We start from the raw sequence: 27,859 nt of genomic DNA, 5'->3' as shown, positions 1-27,859 counted from the left end.
GTATCATGTTGTAGACTTTCTATCATCCATGCTTCTTTTTCAATTCAAGTTTAAAAAGCCATAAAATTGAGCCTTCTTGCTTTTCTCATATAAAATGCCAAAATACAATGCTCCCTTTATGTACCATAGCACCTTCTTTGCTACTGTCTAGTGTTTAGTTTATGAAGCTTGCCTAAACTGGTAGATATCACTATCTACATAGCTCATGTCAAGTCTAATGGCAATGAGATAGATTAAGTTGTTGCATGTAGACTAATTAATTGATTTCCTTTGAATTAATCTTGGCTAGAAGTTTCAACCCCTTTTCCAATAGGTTTGGATGATATTTTACAATCTACAATCTTTAATCTTTCTAAGAAACTTGTGTCATTTTTTGTTTGTGAAACAAATATGATAATCTATTTGCCACAGTTCTATACTTAAGCAATAATGTAGAAACCCTAAATCATCATGTCAAAGCTATATCTTCTCTTTTATATTTGCAATTTTCTTTGCCTTGCTACTTGTAATGGTTATGTCATCAACACATATTACATTGTTACTAGAATCACCACATCACCATTGTGGTCAAAACAACTCATGAATCCCTGTTTTGCCAACTGCATGTTAGTTTTGATGTACCATGCCTTGGAATCCTACATCATCCCATAGAGAGCTTTCTTAGATCTTCATACGAAATTTTCCTTCCAAGGAACTTGAAATCCATGCTGTTGGTAAAAGTATACTTATTACTAAAGATCATCCCTTTGATGTAGTTTGTAACCAAACTTGCAACTATGTTTATAACCAAGCGGATTGTACCGATTGTTACAATAGGAGAAAATGTCTTCTCATACTCAATCCCTACCTTCTAAGCAAAACCCTTTGCGACCAACTTTGTTTTATGCTTGTCAAGCATCTTGTTTGCCTTAGACTTGAATTTATAGAGACCCCTTTGCAACCAATGTGTCTCTTTCCTGGAGGTAGCTCTGTGAGAGCCCATGTTTTATTCTTCATTAAAATATCATGTTTGGTTTGCATAGCTTTTTTGCATGGCCATATACCTTTAGCTTCTTCATAATGCCAAGGGTCAAAATAGTTTTTAAGGTTAGTGGTCAAAATATAATTCACTGTAATAGATGCACTACCTCTTTTTGGCCTACCTTCTTTACTCATACCAAGCAACTCATCTCAGTGAACATCACTGAACAACATGCCCATTAAAATTCACCTTTATAGTCCATATCAAGTAGCTCATCCAAGTGCATCATTATAGGTGTTGGACCACCACTTTGGTCTTTTCTTTACCTTTCATCACTGCAAAACAATGCTGTTTTGTTGTTGATGTGGGCTATTTATATCATTCTCCTGGCTTGAAAATTCATGGGAATCATGTAGAGAGTTGATGCCTACCTCTTGTTGACTTCTCGCATCCGTTGAACTTAAGTTTCCAATGATATCTATTTTCAAGAACTTTCAGATATGATTTTCGATGGAATGTGTACTGCTCAATGTTACTTGGGAGCGGGAGCGGAAGCGGGGAGTGGGAGCGGAAGCGGGAGCGGGAGCGACCATTTTCAGAAGCTCCCGGTTTGGGAGCGAATCCCGGAGCGATTTTTTAAAATATATATATTTTTTATATTTTTTAATTTTTTATATTTTTTAATTTTTTATACATATATGTCAACAAAAACATGTAGAATGATGAAATAGACATAAAAAAACATAAAAAAACATAAATTGATCATTGAACCATATCACATGATACATCAATCATCTAGAAATTATAATCGTCATCAACCTTAGTAAAATTAAAATACATATTACAACTGCAACATATTGAGTCTTATAAATCATGATTCATCAAATTCAATAACATTTATCATCATTGATCACCAAAGTAACAAGTTGTACTTGTAAGCCAAGTTTAACCATTACAAGAAGTAATATCGAAGATATTTCTAAGTCCTAACTTCTAACTGTTAACATGATATGAAATGTTAAAAATTTATAAAATGAAACATGAATAATGAGATGAAATGAAACAACTTTAGTCTTTCACAAAGCATCATATTCATAATTCACAATCATTACCAATGAGTTATAATTGCCAAGGCCCAACTTCAAACTTCAAATTTTCATTGTCACAGTGATATAATGTTTACAAAAAATATCATAATGTCATAATGATATGAAAGAGTCAAGAGTCAAGAGTCAAGGACTCAAAACTCAACACTGAACAGTTATGAAAACTAAAGTGACAAGTCTAATAGAAACTAAAAAAGACAAGTAAACTGTAAATCTACAAGTGGCCCTTGCCACGAGAGTCTCCAGGAGTATAAGTAGGTCGTGGTGGTCTTCTAGGAGTCTCCCGCCCAGACCGACGACCAGAACTAGAGCCTCCACGCGAGGGTGTCGATGGAGGTGGCGACAGCAATGGAACAAGACTCGGGCCCCGAGAACTGCTACTGGATGGTGGAGGTGGAGGTGGCATGGCTGCTGCAGCTGCTTCAGCTTCATCCCGTACAAGCTCCTCTTCTAGTTCTTCCATATGTACAATGCCATCCTCCAAATTGTCGTCCTCAGGGTGATTGTCCCAAATTTTATATGTGGGATCTTCATTAGCCCGATCACAGTAATGGCTCAACAACCTCAAGTTGTAGTGCACATAAACCAAGCTTTCTGCTCGGTTTTCGTTGAGCCTGTTTCTTTTCACATTATGTATATAACTGTAGGTGCTCCAACACCTCTCTGCAGAAGAAGAATTTACAACCTGTGAAAGAACTTTTATTGCCAATTTTCGCAAAAGTCCGTGGCCGCCATATGTTTCCCACCATGTGAGAGAATCAAATTTATCTTTGTCATCCATTGCATGGAAGTTACCATACAAACCACTGCCAGTGAAGTATCTGCCTATTTCAAGGCGCACAGCTGCACATTCCTCCCTGTCAGGCACCAACTTTTCTAGTGCTTCCAGATATCCTCTAGTTACCTCTCGATCTAAATGGGGTTTGGTCCTAACACCACCCCCTGCTGCAGGTTTGCCCAACCAAGATTCTGAGTAGTATTTTGGCGTAAGGATATACGCCAAGCAATGTAGTGGAAGGTTAAGCCTATTCCACTGTTCACACACACAATCATGAATCAGTTTGTACAAGTTGGGATCTTTATTATGAACAATGTCTTTTATTTCCCCCAACATGGTATCCATTTGCTCATACACCTCGCCAATCACTGGTTTGTCTGTATCTGCAAACCGAATCATGTTATAAATTGGCTTGGTGAAATCCAATACCTGTCTCACAGTTGTCCAAAACTGCCCATCAAGAGCGGCCTCCTCCACCGTTTCAAAACCTGCAATGTCAGCTACATTTGTAGCCCTTTCCTTTAACACCTGCCAATGTGGACTTGATACCATGCTAGCTAATGCCTCTCTTACCTTCAAAAGGCGCCTGAAGGTGAGGTAATAGCTACCAAATCTAGTCCTCGCAATCTTCAGCAACTCCAATCTCGAGTGACTGCGGAAAAGGCCATGGGTATTGCTATGATTTGTAATAAATTTTATCATTTTTTTTCCTTTCTTGTACAAATCACCAATCCATTGGTATTGTTCATTTTTGTTTTTGACAATATCATGCAACAGAAGGTTCAATGTGTGAACCAAACATCCAGACCAAAATATGTTCGGGTATTTATCCTCAATAATTGCTCCCGCTGCCTTACAATTAGGAGCATTATCAGTGATGACTTGGATGACATTGTATGGGCCAATACGCTCAATTGTTTCAAGCAATGCTTCTGCAATGTTGATAGCGGTCTTGAACTTGTCTGAGTAATCATGTGCAGCTAGAAAGATGGGACCACTAACAGACACAGCAAGAACACTTATCAATGGCTTGCCTTTTACATTTGTCCATCCATCAGATACAATGGACACCCCATTGTCAGTCCAAGAACTTGTCATTTTATTCAAAGACTGTGATATTTTTGCTTTTTCATGATCAAGGCCAACAGTTCTTGCCTTGTCATACCCAGGGCTCTTGTATCCTTTAGGGGCATCATTTATGGCAGAAACCATTTCGTGCCAATAAGGTGAGCGTAGAACATTGAATGGTATCCCACATGCATAGAGGAACCTGTAAACTTTTGAATCCACATCATTCCTACACCCCTCATCAAGGAAATCTGATATGGTTCTACGGCGTAAAGATGATGACCCTGTGCCTCCATGTCCATATCCACTGCCTTGGGAGGATGCTGAAGGAGTTCTTTGTGAGCTTGGTTCAAAGAAACCCCTTGATCTTTTTGCTCTGTATTGGGCGTCCTCCTCTTCCTTTATGTATTTGGCTCTATCTGCTGTTGACACCTTGTCACAAGTTTTGATTCCTATTTGTTTCTCTCCATCCCATGGCCTTTTCCCGCAGAGGTGTCTTATAGCACGGGTGTATGAGCCTGTGTAGTCAGTGTTGCAATGGGGGCAATGAAATTTAGTGGTTCCACCCCCTCTCCCTGTTTCAGCCCTGTGAACATATTTCCACAATGGAGTTTGGTCTTGTTTAGTTTTTTGACCCTCATGTTCACCCTCCTCCACATCCTCCTCACTGGGGTTTTCACCCATTTGACTTCCTCCGGCTTCTTCATCCACCTCTTCAGTTTCAGGCCCCCTCCGTTTCCTACTCTCCACCACCATAATAACCAGAAAGGGGACTAGGAAGAGGAAAATGCCAATAAAAATCCTCAGGTCCATCGTGTTTGATGTTTGTAGGGTTTGAGTCTTGAATCTGCAATTTAATTTAGTTTATTGGGATTAATTCATTTAATTTATTAATTTAATTTAAATTAATGATCTTTAAACTCAAACAGGTAAATGAAACTAACCAAACTAACTACCTAACCAGCTAAACTAACTAAATGATTAAGTTACTTACCTCTGCAAGCTTCCTCCTCGCTCCTTGGCACTTGCTCCTCGCTCCTCAGCTCTGGCTCCTTGCTCCTCAGCTCTTGCTCCTTGCTCCTTTGCTCTTCCTCAGCTCTCAAGCTCAAGCTCAATCTCATTGAAATGATTTTTTTTTTGGCCCATTGGGCTTATAAACCAAAAAAAATTAGTTAAATTTTTTTGTTTTTTCGGGTCCGGCGGAATTTTTTTCCGCCAAACCGCTCCCGGAGCGTTTTTTAAAGCCCGGGAGCGATCGGGAGCGATCGCCCCCGATCGCTCCCGGGCATTAAAAAGCGCTCCGGGAGCGCGGGAGCGATCGCTCCCTGAAGCGCTCCCTCACAGACCAGGGAGCGCAAATTTTTTTACGGGAGCGCCCGCCGAGCGCGCTTCGGGAGCGGGTTCGAGGGGGGGGGGGGGCGCTCCCCCGCAACACTGACACAAGGAGACACAAAAATTTAGGTCCAATGACCAGGGCAAAACCCACAAGGGGAAAACCAAACCGGATTCTTCTTCTATAAGAAATCAATTGTTCAACAAAGAAACATAATACAATGAGAGAATGAAGAAGTTCACCTAAATCTGAAGAAGATCTCTGATAGCTGTAGCTGATGCAAACATTGAATCACTTTGGCTCACCAAGTTCTACTCTTACTCTCCAAGTCTCTCTCTCACTCTCTCAATCCTTCACTAGTCTCTCCAACTCTCTCTTTCACAAGTTCGAAGTCTCCTTTCACAATGCACAAGTGAGTGAGAGTGAAGATGAGAGGCACATATATATAGGAGGAACAAGGAGATCAAGCTAGAAAGGAGAGGAGTAACTCACATGCCTTGAGGGGGAGTTGCATATGCCATTTAGGGAGGTACGCTTGCCTTTGTAACTCATGCCATTAAGAGGAGTACGCATGCCTTGAAGGAAAGAGTGTAAGTTATGCATTGAAGAGTGTGTAAGGAGAATCTTTTATGACAAGACTTTAATTTGCATAAGAGGAGTGCAAAGAATCCATTAAGAGAGAGAGAGAGGGGTACGAGTGCCATCAAGGAGAGAGAGAGGTATGAAGTGGCATGACTGATGATTAAATAAAAATTGAACAATTGAGATTGATTAAGGATAAGTTAAGTGATTTTCCATCATATGTACTGTCATGTCCCTTCTCAAATGTATTAGTCATGGGGTGCAGCTACACATTTTTGGCACCATTTTTGGCTTAGAAGGAGGATCCCACACGCAGACTTAGGAACTATAGGGGAATTCAACTTTATTTTGGCAGCTAGTGGAATGTGGGGGCCACCCACATGGGTAATTCGAACTTGGCCATTGCATGAGCTTGGAGGGAATCAAATTAGTGGAAGGAGGGACCCACATGAGGCTAAGGAGGCCCAAGGTGATAAAAGGAGAAGGAGCTCTCATTTTGCAGCATCTTGATCATTTTACAAACAAACTCATCTTTGTACGCTTTGCTGCTTAGCGAGTCTACCGACTGTTTAACCATGAATCTTCCAAGCGAGAGATTCAACCTCTTCTTCGGGGGACCATCTGTGCTTGCCCTAGGGACGCTGTTCCACAGGATTTCAGAGGATTCAACATAGTCACACACTTCATCCAACCACGCTAAGAAGGACCCTGCGTATTTCCTGGGCAACCAGAAACACACAGGAGGAGTTAGAGCCAACAAGGAGGTCCATAGCTTGCTGGGAGTTTCGGGGGCTGGGAAGGCTGTTGGTTGAGGACATTTTCGTTGGGTTTTGCAGCCAGCTAAACAGGGGTTTCAGCAATATGATTTTCTGGGCAGGGGGATTGCGCAGAGGCCTCTGGCAACAAATTCGTGGTGCTTGGGAGAGTAATCATCTTGGCCAAGAATCATCCGAGGAGCAAGGAGTCAGTTAGCACAGGTGAATCCAGCATTCTAGTGGTGTTTTCAGAGGGATTTGCAAGTTGTTCCCTGCAAGTCGAATTTGGTAGCAGCAGTTGGGGAGAGGCTCCATGGAGGCAGAAAATCCAAAGTCACAACTAGAGAAATTCCCTTATGGGTTTTTCTGGGTTTTGTCCAAGGAGTTCGAGGCTGAAAGGATATAATTTTCTGGGCAGTTTTTGGGCACATTCCAACAGGTCGAAGTTCAGCAGGGCAACAGTTTACTAGGACAACGCAATGCAGAGTGGTGAAGCGACTAGGCAGCCTTTAGCTCAACGATTTCATCACCTGGGTTTTGTCAAGCTTGTCCTTGAGATAAGCCCAGGTGCACCATTCCATTTTATATTGTACCTAGCTCTTAGATTTTATAATATATGGCTCAACAGTTCCAGATTTAAAGTGTTTTCATGGATGTCTAATGCATGTTTTTTAATTTTATGCTGCTGCACTATTTATTTGTTTAAATATCACTCATATTCCTACTTAGGAACATTACATATACTTAATTATCAATTGATCAAGGTGATTTACTATTTTTGGAAAGTCATGCTTGAAATGATAGACATGACTTTCTATTTTTAGAAATTCACTCTAGAATAGTTAGAAATGAGATTTTATTCAAGGAAATTCATCCCTTAGTTGCCAATTTTCAACAAACAAGATACATTGATGTGTGCACTACTTGCACCCGATACTTTCAAGGCATAGAATTGTTCTCTAACATACACATATCCATCTCTATAATGGTACATTTTTGCTTCCCTACCACTCCATTTTGCTGTAGAGTGTAGGGTTTGTTGTATTGTCTCCGAATTCCTTATCGAATACAAAAAACAAGAAAATCCTAAGAGCAAATTCTCCTCCATTATCTGATCTGTGAACTTTAATGCTCTTTCCAAATTGGTTTTCTATCAAAGCCTTGAACTCATTAAACACATTTGGTTTCAACTTTGAAAAATACACCTACATCTCCTTAGAAAGATCATCCACAAACAATAGAGATTACCTGACCTTCATAGGACCTTAAGTGTAGATATGAATCAACTAAAGATCTTCTTTGGCTCTCCAAGCTTGCCCTTGTTCAAACAAATTTCTAGGGTGCTTACCAATGTGATGTGCTCCACAGATTCCTTGTGATGGTTGTAATGGGGGAAGGAATCTAAGTTGGTGCCCCATAGGGCCTTGGACATGTCATATTTGGAAATGCATGTTAAGGGACGAAAAGAGGTTGAATGGAAGGAGAAATTGAGAAAGATTATTAGGGAAGGCATCAATGTACTTGACGCCAATGTAAATCAATGTATGCAAGTTATTGAGTGGATCAAGAATAGAAAGATAATAGAAATGTAGGGATAACTAAAAAATAAAGCATAAAGAAACAATAACATGGTCACAATTTAAATGTCATTTTACCTACAACACATAATTGATCAATCTTCCAAAAGTAGGACACTCAAAATGTTTCAAAAGATCAAAATTTTCAAAGAAGCATACTTGAGATATTTCAATTGGTCTTGATGGGAGTTGCCTTGTTCTAGGGCTCTACTGAGGATGATGATTACTTGCAAGTTCTAGGGCTCTACTGAGGATGATGATTACTTGCAATTGTTTTGTAGGTTTAGTACACTCTTTTCTGATGATGATGTCATGCCATAGGCTTTCAACATCAACCTTGCATGCCTTAGAGTGGTCATGTGAGGCCTCTTGATGATGAAATATGGTTGGGGAGTTGTGGCTTGGAGGTGCACCGTTTCATGTTGAGGAGATGACTTGGAGTGAGGAGCACTCTTGGATCCTTCTTACCACATTGCTTAGCGAAGATGCTCCTTTTATGAGATTGATGTGATGTTGGAGAGCTTCTTTTCCCACATGTGTGGAGGAAAAGAACGAATTTTGTTATGTTTGTTATTATGAAAGCTATCTTGTAGGTCGTTTTGTGGTCTATTGAACTTGTGAACCCTTAAAGTCATCTTTTTAGGGATTTTAATTGTAAATTAAGCCAATTTGACTTGATTACTTTCCTATATACAAAGGGGAATCAAATTGAGTGAATCATTGTCACACACACTTGCTAAGAGTTTGCACTAGCTTATCTTCTTTCTCTTGGATGCAATAGCTCATTAGGGTAGTGAATTTTCTTGGGGAGGATATTTATTGCATGAAGAGACTTTCTTGGATGAATGAAGTGTTGCTTGGATGAATGGTGTAAGCCTAATGCTATTTTTCTTCAATTTTTCTATAATTGTTGGAATTAGGGTTTTCTTGAGACATATTAATAAATGCTATATCTTTTATGCACTCTTGTTTCATCATATGCAAAATTTGTCATCAGGTATCCATCAAGTGAACTAGATTGCATTCCTTGACCTTAAATCTCCTTAAAGTGAAAGTTGCTAGGGTTTGGTCGAGAGCTAGTTTCTCCCTCTCTATCCAAGGTCCTCTTCCTTTGACCTCATCCTCTTGATTTCATATGCCCAATTGATTGAAGGCACTAATCTGTGTGTTAATCAAATTAATTTTCCATCTTTTTCTTATTTTACGGTAAACTAGGGTTAGGGTTTGGTAGAATCTGCATTTTATGTCTTAATTTCACCTATATGTTATTGTGTTGAATTGTAGGCCTTGCATCTATTAATTCTAAAAGGCAAAATTCATCATTTCATGCAGCTTTCAGCCATAATTTTAGGGGTGGCATCCTAGGGTTTCTTAACTGTTTTGTGCATTTTCAACCATTAGAAACTTTGTGTTAACCTTTCTCTTGTTTGCCCTTTTATAACCCTTTGGACCTTTGTTGATAACACCCTTAATAGGCTATTTTCAATTTCTGTTGTAAGTTTTCATGCTGTAAAAAGTGTCTTTACCTAAAGACCCTGATATATAACAACAATCTATAAATTGATGGTGGCTGGTGGAATTATTAACTTCAAAGTAAGTAAGATTTATCAGTCTCCTAGGCTTAGCCAAAGGTCTCCTTCAACCCATCATATCTCTCTCACCCTAAGCCTTTCTTTATTGAAAACCTTTCTTGGGTGTATACATTAATAAGCTCCTTAGAGAGCATTTGACTTAGAATCTCTTAGTCATCTAACCTCTATGTCTTGTTGGGAAAGCTTCCCTTGTGGGGATAACATCCAACCACAAAACAACAAAGGAGAAGTCACTGAGGTGACAGTGGTTGCTGATCTCCTTGTTGACCTCGACCTAGAGTGCCTAGTGGGGTGTTGCACTATGTTGCTAGATTTGCGGTAACAATTCCCTTTTGACCTTTTGTTACTTTAATTTGATATGCCTAGTCTTATATCTCCAAACGCGGTGATGGATTGGTGAGGCACAATACAAGGCCTCTTTTAGGATTAATTTTGTTAGTCTTGTTACCTCTTGCTTTCAATCTAGCTTTGTTGGTGGAGGTGCTAAGGGCCACATTGACTCCCACACGTGTGAGTTGGATGGTAGTAAATCTTTGAGACAATGGACTTCCTCTTGCATGTATGACAAACAAGTCACCCATATGAGACCTTGGGATTGGATCTACTCACTACAATATATGGCCTCCTAAATCATGAGTTTCTTCTGCTCATCGTCAGATGTTAGGAGAGACATATCTTTCTGCTCTTCGCTCTTTCCTTCGTGCCCTACAGCAGATCCTAGGATTGTGTAGCTAGTGTCCCTAAGCCTTGGGTATTTCCCAAACAACATCATTAGGCTTTTCATTGGTGCCTTCATAGTCATTGTTGAGGGAAAAGAGGTCTCTTTTTCCTTCTCTTTCTCCACTTTTATCTCCATTCATGATGATGATGTGGAGCTAGGCCCTTGTGCCTCATAGGGTTTGCCCAGCTCATGTGCTTCTCTTTCTGTTAGCGTAATTTATATCTCCCCATAATTTGATAACATTTTGGCTCTAACAGTGTTCTAGACACTCTACTACTTAGTGGCATATAATTGTAATCTCTAGTGTAATTGACCTATTACTTGGTCATCTTATCTTAATTTTATGTATGTCATATTCTTCAGGTTTTTGCTGAAACTTGTAGGTGTATGCTTTCTTTGTTCGATGGAGTTGTCCTCTAATGTCTTAGAATAGAAAGATTATGTTTGAAATTTAGAATAGAAAGGTTAATTTTGAGATCTTTTATAAATGATATTAAAATGGAAAAGGAGTAATCCGATTGATATTAGGATTGCTATATCTGACTCAATATGGTGTTGTGTTTGATTCACAAAATACCCACTACTTTTAGAATATTTTTTATATCTGTATTTTTTTTCTATGGATTAGGGTAGCTTCTTCACTTACTAGGTGTATTAAAAGAACCATTTTTAGTTGCTTTATCTTGTTGTATCTATGTTTTCTGAAACATGTATTCTGTAATTTTGCTTTATAAGCTGCCTGCGAAGCCTTTATAGTGCATTCTTCATCTGCCTTTACAAAGATTCATGTATTGCACCAAATTCTTATAGAGACAGTCTTTTCCCTCTCAAAATGTTATATTCCCACAAAACTTTCTTCATTCTGTATTGCAAAGAAATTCTAAAGTATTGATTTTTCTTAATTTTGTTTTGCAGCTACTGTTGTATTGTTGCCATATTACACTTATAATTACCTTCTGAGTTCAAGTGGAGAAATATCAAAGCGACCCTTGGCAGATAACAGTGTTCTTTTACTTCTTGTTCTTGTCCATTATCGCAAAAGTTTGCTAGTTGAAGAGGCCACAGAAAATAAGTTGGATGCCAATGGTGGTGATACTGGAACTTTTGGGGAGAGCTCATGCTTTCATCATAATCCTTACGCAAGAGCCCTTGAAAGTGCAAGGGACATTGAATGTAATTAAAACCATTATTAAAGCTGGATTTTCCCCTTTCTCTTTTGTTGTTCTCATTCTGTACATTGATCAAATCTAATGCATTTTGTATTTCTGTAGTTGATCGTGTAGATGTTGAAGGGAATGCACTAGGTGGCCCAATTGTGCGATTACCTTTTGCATCTTTATTCGACACCCTTGGGGCGTGAGTACATTCTTTAATATATTGCTTGTTTTTCATGTCTTTATTTGAAATTGTGTTAAAACAATTTAGCTGATTTGAATGTGTTTTCAAAAACTAATTAGTTTGACTCTGCAATTTTAGAAGTTTACGATTACTAAATTTCTCATGATGATTTTTTTCCTCATAAATTTAATGTCATTTTTATGTGAGCGAAATTCGTACTGGTCTGCATTTTTGGATGTTGTGTAGAAATGTAGCTGATTAGAACAATTTAGATGCTGATTTGATCTTGTCTGCTATTTTTGGAAGTTAAGGGTTGCTGTTTCTTTATGTTGAAATTTCTGTTGTTAGTTAGAAGTTCAATAAGATGGGTTTTTTAATGCCCCTGAGAGACCAAAATAGGTGAATGGGACTGGAGAGTACTCAAATTTACAATAGTAGTGTGAGAGTGTTAAGGCAACTCCTAAGTGACATAAAAAGAAATACAATGAAAATAAAAGTAGTGAGAAGTAGACTGTAGAACAGGTAAATTTCAACAGAAGTATATTATAGTGTACTCAAAGTAGAAGTAGATGTAGAGGTGAATGAACGGACATCCTTGACATCATCCAAACTTGTGAGTGATAACACAAATCCTGATGATGTCCTTTGGGAAATGCCTTGCACTGATAGTGCTTTACTAATAATTCTGGGAAGAAGCCAAGGACAACCAATTGGAGCTATCCTCACATTTGAGGTGGAAGAGAAAAATATAGCGATGGACATTTGATTGCTTGATTGGGAATGGAAGTTGTCTTTGCACTAGAACAAACTACTATGAGTGCCCTACACTTCATTCCACAACTACTTGGATGCAGACCTATTCCTTAAATTTTCTACAAATATTTCAGACTGTACTCTTGGTGACATCATTCTTTTGGTGGACTTTAATGCTTGCAATAGAGCCTTATAGGTACCACTTCATATAATGAACCAAAGTGGTGATATATAGAATATCCAAAATAAATAGGACAATAACGAGAAATCCATATAACTAAGATAAATATAATGTATTGAATTCATATAGTGATTGATGACAGATTGATTATGCAATGAGCGCTGGCGGCTGTGATGGTATTCTTTATAAGCACTGACTAATCATGGAGATGAAAAGTTGTGTCCCTTATAGTTTATTTATTTAACTTATTATTATTATTATATAATGTCATATGTATTATATTCATAACATATACACTGCCTCTTCCTTAAAGGATGCTTTGTTCTTAAATGGTTTTATGGAAAAAGCTACATTGTCGTTGAGTCTTGTAATGCCTTCTCATAATTCTCCATTGATCAAGCTTGATGGTTGAAAACATAAGGTGACATGAGCTTATAAAGTGCCGTGTAGAATTGTCATATTGTGAAGGGACAAACCATCCTAATCTGACTCTCTGTGAAATTGTGTGGCAATGACCTCTATGATTTGGGAGATGATAGGATTCTACACCTGAGCTTCCTTTTGATATACTAGGATTGTTGGTTAGGTTTTGATTTGATTTTGTCCTTGTTTAGTTGTTGAATATACAATTACTATTATATTAAGATGACAATAAAGCACCCTTGCGTCTTGTGTCTTGTTTTTCAAACATTCATCTTTTGATGCCTTTGGTATTATTGGTTGGTAATTGTGCGTTAATCTTGATTCAATCATTTGAGTAGATACGATAGTCTTGATTTCGTCATATTGATGGGTTTACTATGGGTGGTTGTCGAGTCCATAGTATTTTCCCCTTCTTTCTTGATGCGATGAAGCCTATTTGGTTATCTTGCCCAAAGAAATATAGATATCTATTTGGGTGTTGGTTTTCTCAGGCAAGGGTTTTCGTGTTAAGGTGCTTGTTCATGTTTCTTGTGCCTATCTTGAAATGCTATTTCTCTCTTACTTCTGACCAATGTTGCAGGAAGCGCCCCCCCCGGATCCTAGGCCCGAAGCGCGCCCCGTACGGAAGCGCCCCCGGAAGCGCGCTTCCGAAAATGGCGAAGCGCGCTTCGGCCTTTTTAATGCGCTTCCTGGAAATTAGGAAGCGCCGGCCCCGAAGCGCGCTTCGGATGGCGCTTCGGGCCAGGAAGCGTGCGCTTCACGCAGCGCTTCGGAGCGCTTCCTCCAAAACCGCGCGCCCAAGGGAAAAAAACCTCATTTTTTTAATTTTTTTTTAAAGTTAACTTAAGTTAGCATTGAGGGGGTGGGTTAGGGTGAGGTTAGAGTGAGGTTAATGTGAGGAATGAAAAGAATAAAGCCCCCATTCATTCCTCATTTTCTCACTTTGAGTTTATGAGAGTTGGAGAAGAGAAGAGAGGAGAGGAGAAGAGAAGAGAGGAAAAGAGAGGAGAAGAGAGGAGAGCTTGGAGGAGTGAAGAAGGAAGAGCAAGGAGAAGGAGGAGGAGCTTGGAGCAAGAGCTTGGAGGACTTCATCTACAAGAGCTAAAGAGGTAAGTTCAAACCCCAAACTCCCTTATTTTTTGTGACAATTTTTTTGTATTTTTCTCCTCCCTCTCCTACTCTTTCCCATTGTTTCTACTTGCTCCTTTATTTACAGGTTGTCCACCACCTATATCCATATTCCAAGATGGTGTTCTTTTGGCTTCTATGTATCATTCCACTCTTGGTTCTAATGATGGCAAAGGTGAATAGGAATAGAAGGGAAGAAACAGAAGAGGGCAGTGGTGATGGTACCAATATGAGTGATCCAATGTATGATGAGGAGGAAGGGTTTGAAGAGGAAGGGGATGAACTTGAAGGGGACACTGAAACACAAGATGGGAAAGCTACATCAATACCCTTGTGGAACTATGTGACCAAACTTGATGGGGGAAAGGGTGGTGGATCTTACAAATTTGTGTTCCCTCATGGTTGTCATGGAGGAAAACCATATTGTGGTTCATATACCCGTCTGAGGAGGCATCTTTGTGGGGTGCTGGACAGTGATGAAAAAAAGGGTTCTGTGGGGGTACAAATTTGCCCAAACATTTCAACTAAAGAAAGAAGAAAATACATCCAAATAGAGATGGCTGCACAACAAAAAAACAAGAAACAAAAAACTCATTCTGAATCAAGTGCAACCTCTAAATTTGGTAGTTGCTCATCTCCTCATGGTACTTCTGCAAGCTCTGGAGGTAGAAGAACAATAGGGGATTTCCTTAATGTTGCTGGGAGGGATGATGTGGATGGAAAGATAGTCCGTTTTCTTTGTGCTTGCGGTGTACCATTCAATGTGCTTTGCTCTCCCTATTGGCATGAAATGGTAAAGGCCATCAATGAAGCCCCAAAAGGATACAAGGCCCCCAACTATGAGAAAGCTAGAACAGTGTTATTAGAAAGAGAAAAAGCTAAGGTTCAAAGAGCTTTGACACGTTTTACAAATGAGTGGGTAGATTCTGGGGTATCCATTGTATCAGATGGGTGGACAAATATTAGAAACCAACATTTGATAAATGTTCTTGGTGTTTCTTCTAGTGGTGCAGTATTTATTGCATGTCATGACTCCTCCTCCATCACTGCATCTGCACAAAACATTGCAGATCTCCTATTGAAATCAATCAAAGATGTTGGTCCGAATAATGTGGTTCAAGTGATCACAGATAATGTAGCAAATTGTAAGGCAACAGGAAAAATTATTGAGCGTACTCATCCACACATCTTTTGGTCTGGGTGCCTGGTTCACACATTGAACCTTTTGATGCATGATATTGTGAAACACAAAGAATGTGGGTGGATTGCTGAGGTTTACAGGAAAGGGAAGCAGCTCATTAAATTCATCACAGGGCATACAAGGGTAAACTACTTCTATGGCACTTACTCCAAGTTGCAATTGCTTAAAATTGCAAAGACAAGATTTGCTAGTTATTACCTCACCTTTAGGCGGCTAGTGAAGGTGAGACAAGCTTTAACTAATCTGGTGTGTGCTGAAACATGGGATGAAATTAACACTGACACAGATGGTGCTAATGCAGTCAAGGACACTGTTCTTGACAGTTACTTTTGGTCACAGGTTAAATATGTTTTGCAATTCACCAAACCAATTTATTACATGATCAAGTTTGCAGATTCAGATCGACCAGTAATTGGGGAGGTGTATGAGCAAATGGATAGCATGTTGGGGCAGATTAAAGACATTGTTGAGCCTAGAGATACCACCTTGTACAATTATATTCGTGTAGAAGTGCAAAACCGATGGGAAATGCTAAATATTCCATTGCATGCATTAGCATATGTTTTGACACCTAAATACTATCATCCATCATGGCTTTGAACACCAGCACCTGGGGGGGGAAGCAGGAGAAAACCACACCAAGATAAAGAGGTTCACGAAAAATATATGGCTGCATTGAGTAAATTAATCCCTGATGAGGAGGACGCTGCATTGGTACGGAGACAGGTGAGCAACTATACGCTCAACACTGGTCCATTTGGGAGCATGCATGCAATTAAAGATCGAGAGACTTTTTCTGCTCTTGAGTGGTGGAACATGCATGGAGGGGGTACTCCACTTCTACAGAGTTTGGCATTGCGGGTGCTATCACAGGTGGTAAACACTTCTTCTGCAGAGAGGTGTTGGAGCTCTTATTCTTTCATCCACAGTGTTAAAAGGAACAGGTTGAGTTTAGACCGGGCAGAGAGCTTGGTTTATGTTCATTACAACTTGCGATTGTTGTCCCATTACTGTGAAGATGCAAAGTCTAATAAAGACTTGTTGATTTGGGACAAGAATCCAGAGGAGCCCAATTTGGAGGATGGAGTGTTGCGACTAGAGCAATTAGAGGATGCTCTTATCCAGGTATGTCCATTGTGGTATGAATTTTCCAATTTTCCCTTATAAAGCATTTCTCTAATTCATGTTTTTAATTTTTTTGTTAACTAGTGTTTTTTTTTTTGCATGAATTTTTTGAGCGATTCTAGGATGATGATGACCGTGTTGATATGCCACCACCCCCACCCCCATATGGTCCCTTGGTTCCTAGGTTCCATGGTTCAACACCAACAACAGGGGGTTCTTCTTCATCAGTTTCAGTGCCACGACTTACACAGGCACCATCTTCTTCATTGCCACCACGTGGAGGCCCGCCACCACGTTCTATTCGTGGTGGAAGGAGGAGAGATTAGTAGATATATTCACAATCTACTACTTTTTGTCATAGATTACTCATTAGACTTGTAGACTTGTGAATTTGAATTTTGAACCTTTTTGGCTTGGCGGTGACCAAGTGACATATTTTGTAAACATTATTATTTGAATTTTGGACATGACAAATGTTGACAGTTGCTCACTTGCTAGATAAATCATAATATGCTCTATGTTTTATGTTTTATAATATGCTTAAATGTTTTATGTTTTATAATATGCTTAAAAATTTGATGTATGTTTGTAATAGCTAGAATATAGATGATTGTTGTACATACTAGTAACTACAATGGAATCATGGATGCCATATCTATCTTGATTTATGCAAAAATATGCATGTTTTCATGTCTTCTACAATTAATTTGGTATTTGGGATGTTTGTTTTGAGTATAAATGCAAAAAAATATAAATATATATATATATATATAGCAGACGCTTCGCTTCCTAGATTTTTGGAAAATGACGCTTCCGCTTCCGCGCTTCCGCTTCGCTCCCGCTTTGTGCAACATTGCTTCTGACATTTGGTATCATAGCTTGGTAAGCTTGGAGACTCTAGCAAGAGTGGCCTAGGCATTTCTTGGATGGTATATCAGAGCTTGGTAGACCTGAACTCTCTCATGAGAGTGGTCTGGTATTGGTATCCATCGAAGGAGAGAATGCCACTATTGTTGTATGAGATATGTTGTTTGTGTTGTCATAAGGAACAGGTTGGACCAGATTTGTGTGATAAGCTTGATCTGTTGAGAGTGATATATTAATAATAATAATAATTTAATTTTAAGGTCATGACCAAGCTAGACACCAAATTGGTCTATGAGCCCCCCTTGTTAATGGGACAAGGGATCACCCCCCGTCAACAATTTGATTGCTAAAGTCTATGGAGGTGTACATACTCTATTCCCCTATGGATTTGAAGTTGGGACCTCCTAGGAGGAAACACATTCTCAACCATTAGGCCCACTCAAGATGCTCCTAAGCATGGAAATACATTACAAGGATTGATGTGAAGCATTGACGGAAGCACACAATGGATAGTGCTTGAAGTACCCAGTTAAAGCGTGCTTGATTTGGCTCTCTGTTTTTGGAACAAAGAGGGATGCAGATAAATAAGTGAGGTAGATGCCTCAAGCGTCATTTCGCAGGCTTACAGTGGCAAGAAGTAGGTAGATGCTTGAAGCATCACATGCTCGGGGATACAATTGTAAGGATTTTTGTGGAGTTGGATTTAATCACATATGTAAATGGGTAAATCTCTGTAAGACCTATTTAAGCATGCATACCCTTAATTTGGTAGGTCATCTATGTAATGCCTAGATGTAGACCTCCGTGATAGGGGGCATATTGTATTGCTAGATACCTTGTTAGTAAATGTTGAGGTGGGTAGGTGTTTATCCAATGTCAAGTTTAAAGGGTTGTTGGGTAACCTATGGTATTTTCCCGCAGTTTTTGATGTGACAAGGTCTCTTTAAGGCCTCGAAAAACTCCATTGTTAAATGCCTTAAGTGGTTTGGTGGTTCCTTGGCTTGGCCAAGGAAATAATCAATATCTATTTGGGTGTTGGTTTTCCTGATTAAGGGTTTCCAAGGTAAACATTGGCTCTATGTGCATGTTTGTGTTTATTGTGACCGTCTCGCTGTGTTATTTCTCTCTCTTCGTTTTAATGGATAATGTTTAAATATAGGCATTTTTCTTACTTCTGATGTCATCTGGATGTTCTTGGCTTTGTTAATTCCCAGGTTCTCATTTGCTGCAAAGTCCCCTGGACCCATGGATGAGGCCCTATGGGCAACTTAGGAAAGCCACATTTGCCACCTTATTGGCTTTGGCTTTCTCACTTTAAACTAAGGATGGACCTAGTTAAGGGGGCTTCTATATGGTTAACTAAGCTCAATGTGTTATAGTATAAAGTGGGAGCAAATGAGAGCTTAGTTTTATTTTTAATTTAATGTTTATGACTAATGCTTTTAGAGTCACAACTTAAATCAGATTTATATGAACCTTAAAGATTAATTAATCAACACAATACTAGGCTAAGATAACACAAATAGGCGAGTTATCCAATGAAATTCAACTCTTTCTTCTAAGAGATAAATGATCAAGGCCAAATCTATTTAAGAGATATTCAGTGCAGAAATTCCAGATTCGAAATAGATCTGAAAACAACCCTCTTTCCATGATACAACAATGACAATTAGGTCTTAAACTAGCAAATCGATTTAGATGTCACTATAAAGAAGGTATATTTGTTTCTTTAGTATGCAATCTGATCAATAAATCTGATTTTAATGTATTCTATTAAGTCAATTGCCAGATTTATATCATTTTAACATTGCTTTTTCACAAGTGAGAAACAATGACAAGCTATGGTAAGAAAGAGTAAAATGTTAAGGGTTTTGACCCTGGAATCTGCAAACCCATGTCTAAACCTGTATGTATGATATCATGCAATATTTCTGATCTAGAATTTAAATTAAATGCCTCTTTTCAAGATATACCAACCATCAGAGAAAGAGGTGCAAACTGACCAAATCCACTAGGTTTTCAAGCTAGAAAAATTCAACGATTTGCTTTCAACACAACAATAATGATTTCTAATCTTATTTTTATTATTTGTCTAGATGAGATCTTTAGATTTAAATAAAAAACTAAATGCCCCTTAACCAGCACACAGACTAGGGCAAAAACAAGAAAATCGCCCTGGGGTTTCAAGAGGAAAATCAACAATATTGGTTTGGATGGAGCAATCTTAAGTTATATTTTGGGATGCAAATGGCTTCTTAAGTGCAATCTGATTGATGGTTTTAATTGTTGCAAACAACAGTTTGCTAAACAAAAGTAAAACATGAATATTAGGGTTTTTCTGGTTGGTTGGGAAGAGAAGAAACTAGCTTCTTGCTTTGTTTGGGTCATGGGGTCAAGACGCAACTTTAAGGGGGTGATTCTTCAATAAATCCAAGCGACAAATAGGGCTGTAAAAACAAGATCCTAGAAATTCTATATCTAGCAAGTAAATTATTACAAGATTCCGGAAGGGAGGGGTCTTCAAAAATCATACCACCTCCATGTCAACAAGGGAGGGGTAATCAAGAATCATACCACTTCCAAGTCAACTATGGATTGTTCCTTGATTAAAAGTGTATGAATGTTGCTTTTGTTGACCAGGATAATAGGGAAAGAATTCTTTTCACTTCAAGTGTTGTAACAAAAAAGTTTTAGACATACCTCATTCAATGTAACGATTCCACTTTATGGTGCCCAAGTTGACTTTGATAATCCAAACTTCCAATCAAAACTAACTAATGTGCTCCAAGAATATTTACCGCATTTCAAAATTTTTTATCATCCTTTTCACAAAGCCTTGTACAAGAGACAAAGCAAAATTTTTAATTCCAATAGATTCCAACTGGTTTACAATGAGGAAGAGTCTTTGATTTATAGATAAAGAATAAACTCTACAATAAAATAACATTAGATCATTGACAACCTCTACAATAAAATAGCGTTAGATCTCTAATAACATTATATCTATGCTCAAGAAATATGATCTAGTAAAAAATAATAAAATATGGTGGACTAATGCCACATATATGATACAAGATAATAGATGCTCAATAAAGTGGAGATCCTCCTCAATAGTGAGATAGACATAGTCAAAGCACAACAAATTCCCTCATTAGATCTCTAATAACCTTAGATATATGCTCAAGAAATATGATCTACTCAACACCAAGAAAATATGGTGAACTAATGCCACATGCACAATACAAGATAATAGATGCTCAATAAAGTGGAGATCCTCCTCAATAGTGAGATAAACATGGTCAAAGCACAACAAATTCCCTCCTCTAGGTGGCCGACCTCATCAAAATACAACAAAATATGCTCAAGATACTCAACAACCTCCAGTCATATGCTCCAATAAATGCTCAACAAGCCCCACATGTGTGAGATGAGAGACCAAAAGGTGAGTTGCTCCTTCAAAATGCTCCATTGCTTGATAAATGATGCTAAGTGAGTGAAATAATAGGCATGTGTAGCTTCAAGTGCAACAACCTCGGTCAAAGGTCAATTAGAAGCAAGTTGATCCCTCAGCTGAGGGAAGTGGCATGTGTGGCTCCAAGAAGGTGTGAATGGCTTGTCACAATTCCCAATGTTGGTCTTACAATACCCAAGGCAATCAAAACTCTCTAAACAAGGTTCGCAATGCTCTGGGTAGTTACAAATACAAAGGTAGACATAGATCTTGATGTAGGTACATGGGGCTCAATGTAGGTATACAAATCTCGAGGCAAGTATGTAGATAACAATGCAACAATTCCATCACATAATTATGAGTGATGCTTCAATATATGTGCCATAATGTGGAGAGAGATTGCCATTCTTTAACTTCTCAATGACTTATTTACTTTATACCATTTGCAAAGTTTAATCATGGTGGGGACAACTTTTACCACTATTACATGTGATAATTCCCAAGACAAGAAGCAATTCCTAGGACACTAAATTAGGAGCATGTGATGTGATGTTAAGGAAAGGGGAACTTCATGAATTGACCTCCATAGCCACAAAAGGTCTCTCTTTAGCTCTCAAGAGATAGGGTTTTAAGACATTCATCCACGAGTACCTTTAGTGAGAGGGTGCACTTAGTGTTGACTTACCATTCCTTGAGCCACTTAGTTGTTACCCCTCATACTATATGAGAGGTAACCATGCAATTTTCATCACATGTAACATAGACTTTTAGCACGAGCGCCACTTTTCTAGTAGCATGATGTTCTAGTTCACTCTTGATGTGAGCACTTCAGATTTCTTATTTAGACCACATATGTTAGAGATCTTGCCACATGATGGTCTTCCTTGCATAGTGGATAAGCTCACCCTTGATGATTTCATGACGATTGTAGCATTGCTAAATTGGTTTTGTTATAGGCATGATATATATATGATGAGAGTGCCCAGATGCTCTGTTTGCTTATGATGATATTGAGATGATGCCCGTGCTTCCACAATGATTAGTCATTCCTTAAAGGATATCATTTTCTAGGGAATTGAGAATGTGATGATTTTGATGATGAGCCTACATCTTGGTTGAGCATCGTTAGCAAACCTTGATGTCCTCTCTCTTTTATTCAACACTGAAATTTCCAAACTCAACATTCTTTTAGTATTGGCACCTTCTTTTATATTTTCTTTTAGATAGATATTTATCTCTTAGCTAGATACTTGATTCTTTATCAGTATTCTTTCAAAATTGACGAGGAAGTTGCACACGTAATTTTACATTGTAGATACATTGGATGTTCCTTTCAATCCAATGTTGCACGAAGCGGGAGCGAAGCGGAAGCGCGGAGCGCGGAAGCGTCATTTTCCAAAAATCTAGGGAGCGAAGCGTCCGCGGAAGCGTCTGCTATATATATATATTTTTTTATATTTTTTTGCATTTATACTCAAAACAAACATCCCAAATACCAAATTAATTGTAGAAGACATGAAAACATGCATATTTTTGCATAAATCAAGATAGATATGGCATCCATGATTCCATTGTAGTTACTAGTATGTACAACAATCATCTATATTCTAGCTATTACAAACATACATCAAATTTTGAAGCATATTATAAAACATAAAACATTTAAGCATATTATAAAACATAAAACATAGAGCATATTATGATTTATCTAGCAAGTGAGCAACTGTCAACATTTGTCATGTCCAAAATTCAAATAATAATGTTTACAAAATATGTCACTTGGTCACCGCCAAGCCAAAAAGGTTCAAAATTCAAATTCACAAGTCTACAAGTCTAATGAGTAATCTATGACAAAAAGAAGTAGATTGTGAATATATCTACTAATCTCTCCTCCTTCCACCACGAATAGAACGTGATGGCGGGCCTCCACGTGGTGGCAATGAAGAAGATGGTCCCTGTGTAAGTCGTGGCACTGGAACTGATGAAGAAGAACCTCCTCTAGTAGAAACCAAGGGACCAGATGGGGGTGGGGGTGGTGGCATATCAACACCCGTGTCATCATCCTAGAATCGCTCAAAAAATTCATGCAAACAAAAAACACTAGTTAACAAAAAAATTAAAAACATGAATTCTTTATAAGGGAAAATTGGAAAATTCATACCACAATGGACATACCTGGATAAGAGAATCCTCTAATTGCTCTAGTCGCAACACTCCATCCTCCAAATTGGGCTCCTCTGGATTCTTGTCCCAAGTCAACAAGTCTTTATTAGACTTTGCATCTTCACAGTAATGGGACAACAATCGCAAGTTGTAATGAACATAAACCAAGCTCTCTGCCCGGTCTAAATTCAACCTGTTCCTTTTAACACTGTGGATGAAAGAATAAGAGCTCCAACACCTCTCTGCAGAAGAAGTGTTTACCACCTGTGATAGCACCCGCAATGCCAAACTCTGTAGAAGTGGAGTAGGCCCTCCATGCATGTTCCACCACTCAAGAGCAGAAAAATTCTCTCGATCTTGAATTGCATGCATGCTCGAAAATGGACCAGTGCTGCTCGTATAGTTGCTCACGTGTCTCCGTACCAATGCAGCCTCCTCCTCATCAGGGATTAATCTACTCAATGCAGCCATATATTTTTCGTGAACCTCTTTATCTTGGTGTGGTCTTCTCCTGACTCCCCCCCCAGGTGCTGGTTTTGAAAGCCATGATGGATGATAGTATTTAGGTGTCAAAACATATGCTAATGCATGCAATGGAACATTTAGGCTATCCCATCGTTTTACCACCTCTTCACGAATATATTTGTACAAGGTGGTATCTCTAGGCTCAACAATGTCTTTAATCTGCCCCAACATGCTATCCATTTGCTCATACACCTCCCCAATTACTGGTCGATCTGAATCTGCAAACTTGATCATGTAATAAATTGGTTTGGTGAATTGCAAAACATATTTAACCTGTGACCAAAAGTAACTGTCAAGAACAATGTCCTTGACTTCATTAGCACCATCTGTGTCATTGTTAATTTCATCCCATGTTTCAGCACACACCAGATTAGTTAAAGCTTGTCTCACCCTCACTAGCCGCCTAAAGGTGAGGTAATAACTAGCAAATCTTGTCTTTGCAATTTTAAGCAATTGCAACTTGGAGTAAGTGCCATAGAAGTAGTTTACCCTTGTATGCCCTGTGATGAATTTAATGAGCTGCTTCCCTTTCCTGTAAACCTCAGCAATCCACCCACAATCTTTGTGTTTCACAATATCATGCATCAAAAGGTTCAATGTGTGAACCAGGCACCCAGACCAAAAGATGTGTGGATGAGTACGCTCAATAATTTTTCCTGCTAACTTACAATTTGCTGCATTATCTGTGATCACTTGAATCACATTATTCGGACCAACATCTTTGATTGATTTCAATAGGAGATCTGCAATGTTTTGTGCAGTTGCACTGATGGAGGAGGAGTCATGAGATGCAATAAATACTGCACCACTAGAAGAAACACCAAGAACATTTATCAAATGTTGGTTTCTAATATTTGTCCACCCATCTGATACAATGGATACCCCATAATCCACCCACTCATGTGTAAAACGTGTCAAAGCTCTTTGAACCTTAGCTTTTTCTCTTTCTAATAACACTGTTCTAGCTTTCTCATAGTTGGGGGCCTTGTATCCTTTTGGGGCTTCATTGATGGCCTTTACCATGTCTTGCCAATAGGGAGAGCGAAGCACATTGAATGGTACACCGCAAGCACAAAGAAAACGGACTATCTTTCCATCCACATCATCCCTCCAAGTAACATTAAGGAAATCCCCTATTGTTTTTCTACCTCCAGAGGTTGCAAAAGTACCATGAGGAGATGGGCAACTACCAAATTTAGAGGTTGCACTTGATTCAGAATGAGTTTTTTGTTTCTTGTTTTTTCCTTGTGCAGCCATCTCTAATTTGATGTATTTTTGTCTTTGTTCACTTGAAATGTTTGGGCAAATGTTTACCCCCACGGAACCCTTTCTTTCATCACTGTCTAGCACCCCACAAAGATGCCTCCTCAGACGGGTATATGAACCCGTATATGGTTTTCCTCCATGACAACCATGAGGGCACATCCATTTGTAAGATCCACCACCCTTTCCCCCTTCAAGTTTGGTCACAAAGGTCCACAAGGGATTTGATGTACCTTTCCCATCTTGTGCTTCAGTGTCCTCTTCAAGTTCATCCCCTTCCTCTTCAAACCCTTCCTCCTCATCATACATTGGGTCACTACTATTAGGACCAAGTTCATCCCCTTCCTCTTCCCCTCTATTCCTCACCCTTGCCATCATTAAAACCAAGAGTGGAATGATACATAGAAGCCAAAAGAACACCATCTTGGAATATGGATATAGGTGGTGGACAACCTGTAAATAAAGGAGCAAGTAGAAACAATGGGAAAGAGTAGGAGAGGGAGGAGAAAAATACAATTTTTTTTTCAAAAAAACAAGGGAGTTTGGGGTTTGAACTTACCTCTTTAGCTCTTGTAGATGAAGTCCTCCAAGCTCTTGCTCCAAGCTCCTCCTCCTTCTCCTAGCTCCTCCTCCTTCTCCTAGCTCCTCCTTCTTCACTCCTCCAAGCTCTCCTCTCTTCTCCTCTCCTTTCCTCTCTTCTCTTCTCCTCTCCTCTCTTCTCTTCTCCAACTCTCATAAACTCAAAGTGAGAAAATGAGAAGAGAATGGGGGCTTTATTCTTTTCTAAAGTCACCCTAGACTCACCCTAAACCAACCTAACCCACCCCCTCATGCTAGTTAAGACTCAAGTTAAAACAAATTAAAAAAAAATCAAGTTAAAAAAATGATGCCGCGGGTTGCTTCCGGAATCGCCTGGGAACCGTGCGGGTGGCGTGCGGTTCCGGGCCGGAAGCTTGGCGCCACCCCGTGCCCGAACCGCCCTCGGATCCGCGGTTCCGGGGTGGCCGCAACCTATATGGCAGGAACCGCGTCTAAAAGACGGAACCGCGCCCCCTCCTCCTCAGAATCGCGATTCCTAAAGGGATTCCGGGACGGTTCGCTCCGAACCGCGGTTCCGGGTTTGGATCCTCCGGGGGGGGGGGCGATTCCTGCAACACTGTTTCAATCCCATTGACGTACTTTCATGGTAATTTCTTGGACTTTAATAAAATTATCTTATCTTATCTACGAGTGCGAAGTCATTGTTCTTTGTTCCCAGAATGAAATATAGTGCACGATATTCATTCCCTTTGGTTATAAAATGGGAAAAGATTGAGGTGGATTGGATTGTGGTAAATGTATTTTGTGGAGTAACATAGCCTTTAGAAGTGCTAGAAATAATCCATTTGACTAGGCAATGCTTGATGCTATTGTTGTTGTTGGGCTTGCATTCAAGGGCCCTACTTATGATGAATAAAGGGTGCCAATTTCCAAACCTTCAACACGAGTAAATAGCGCATGACTAGATTAGAGGAGCTACATGTGAAACCATTGGATGCACAACTATGTTTGATGATTGGAAAGATGGGAAGGAATGCTCTTATATTTTTTAGTTTGCATAGGGTAATATGTTCCTTAAATTTGTTGATGCACATGATATATTTAAAAAGATCACACTTGTTGTGTAACTTGTTGGATAAGGTCATCTGGGAGATAGGTGTGGAGTGCGTTGTGAAGGTCTAGTAGATAATGTTGTTAATTATGTGGCAAGTGACAAAATGTTAATGGACAAAAGCACCATATTGTTTTGGTCTTCCATGTGATGCACATTGCATATATTTGATGGTGGAGGATATTGTCAATTTACTTCACCAAGGAGGTGAATGAGGAGGCTAAGAGCACCATTAAATTCTTCTATAGAACTGCGTTGATAATTAAGCTTGTAGCCCACCAAAAGTGGGGTACTCCTTTGGAGAGCTTTTCTTTCCGATTGTATCTTCCTTCAATCAACAACAACAACCCCTGACAGTCACCTGATAACTTTAATGTGCTACTTTATCTTCGTCCCCTGAGCCATCAATCGTGTACTCTCGCCCATCCCTTGAGATCGTATGTTTGAAGGTGGGCAATCCAATCCTAAGGGTATGATTTTTCATTATGTAATTGGGTGCTTATGCTTCTTTTTCTTGGGCACACTTGGGTATGGATGACTGGGTGACTTGGAAGAAGGAAGGGCTTCGACTGTAGTCTTGTTCCCTTAGCTTAACTGGGGTGTAAATCCTCAACCCTACTCCCATGGGATCTCCTTTACTGGCTTAGGATGGGCATTACTTGGGAAACCCCGATTTAGGTAGCGTGGTCTCGTTTTCCCATTCCACGTTTTTCACTCCCCTCTGCACGTCACATGCCCTATGTCATCATCTTCCCTCTCTGGGTCCACAAGGCTCTGGATTCCCCCTCCCCTTATCCACATGATTGGGTCGGGCCTAGAACGATGCCCCAGAGGTTGAAGCAACTAAAAAAAGAAGAGATAAAAACATAAATGACCACATACAAAAGGAAACAATACCACAAAATGCAAAATATGGTTCGAGGTTGGGACAATAAAATTAGCATGTGGGCGAAAGCCAAACATGAGCTCTACCCCTTATGATTATGGCAATCACCCTAGTTCCTAGGGCACCTATGAGTGCCCCTTACATCATTAAGGAACCCTTGTATGTCCCAACCCCTAGTGGGCGATGAACTACCCCACCTTAAAGGGGTAATCATTGCTATATCATGCACATCATACTCTCATCCCCTAGAGCCCTGAGTAGTAAAATAAAAGAAAAATCAATATAAGGTAAAAGGCAATGAAGAAGGGTGGAAAAACAAAGGTCAGGGTAACTCATGTACCATGATTGCTGCCTCCTACATTCATACACCCAAATATGTGGACATCCCTCATCATTACCACCCTTGAGCCCATGTCATTTGGCATTGAGAC

General features: G+C 39.3%; 1 protein-coding gene across 1 annotated transcript in view; it reads left to right on the top strand.

Moving 5' to 3' along the window:
* The window catches only part of LOC149143639 (dyggve-melchior-clausen syndrome protein), a 161,576-nt gene that overhangs the window by 83,424 nt on the left and 50,293 nt on the right, over positions 1 to 27,859 (top strand). The window contains exons 6-7 of the mRNA XM_089449919.1: positions 11,389 to 11,646; positions 11,745 to 11,829. Of these exons, the coding sequence (XP_089306045.1) occupies positions 11,389 to 11,646; positions 11,745 to 11,829 (343 nt within the window). The remainder of the gene's footprint in view (positions 1 to 11,388; positions 11,647 to 11,744; positions 11,830 to 27,859) is intronic.

The sequence above is a fragment of the Pinus tabuliformis genome, chromosome X (assembly GCF_031772625.1).
Source record: "Pinus tabuliformis cultivar Carrire ecotype Pingquan chromosome X, CPIR1, whole genome shotgun sequence".
Taxonomy (NCBI): Eukaryota; Viridiplantae; Streptophyta; class Pinopsida; order Pinales; family Pinaceae; genus Pinus; species Pinus tabuliformis.
Note: the sequence above shows the minus strand (reverse complement) of the source record. Positions and strands in the feature narration are given on the sequence as shown.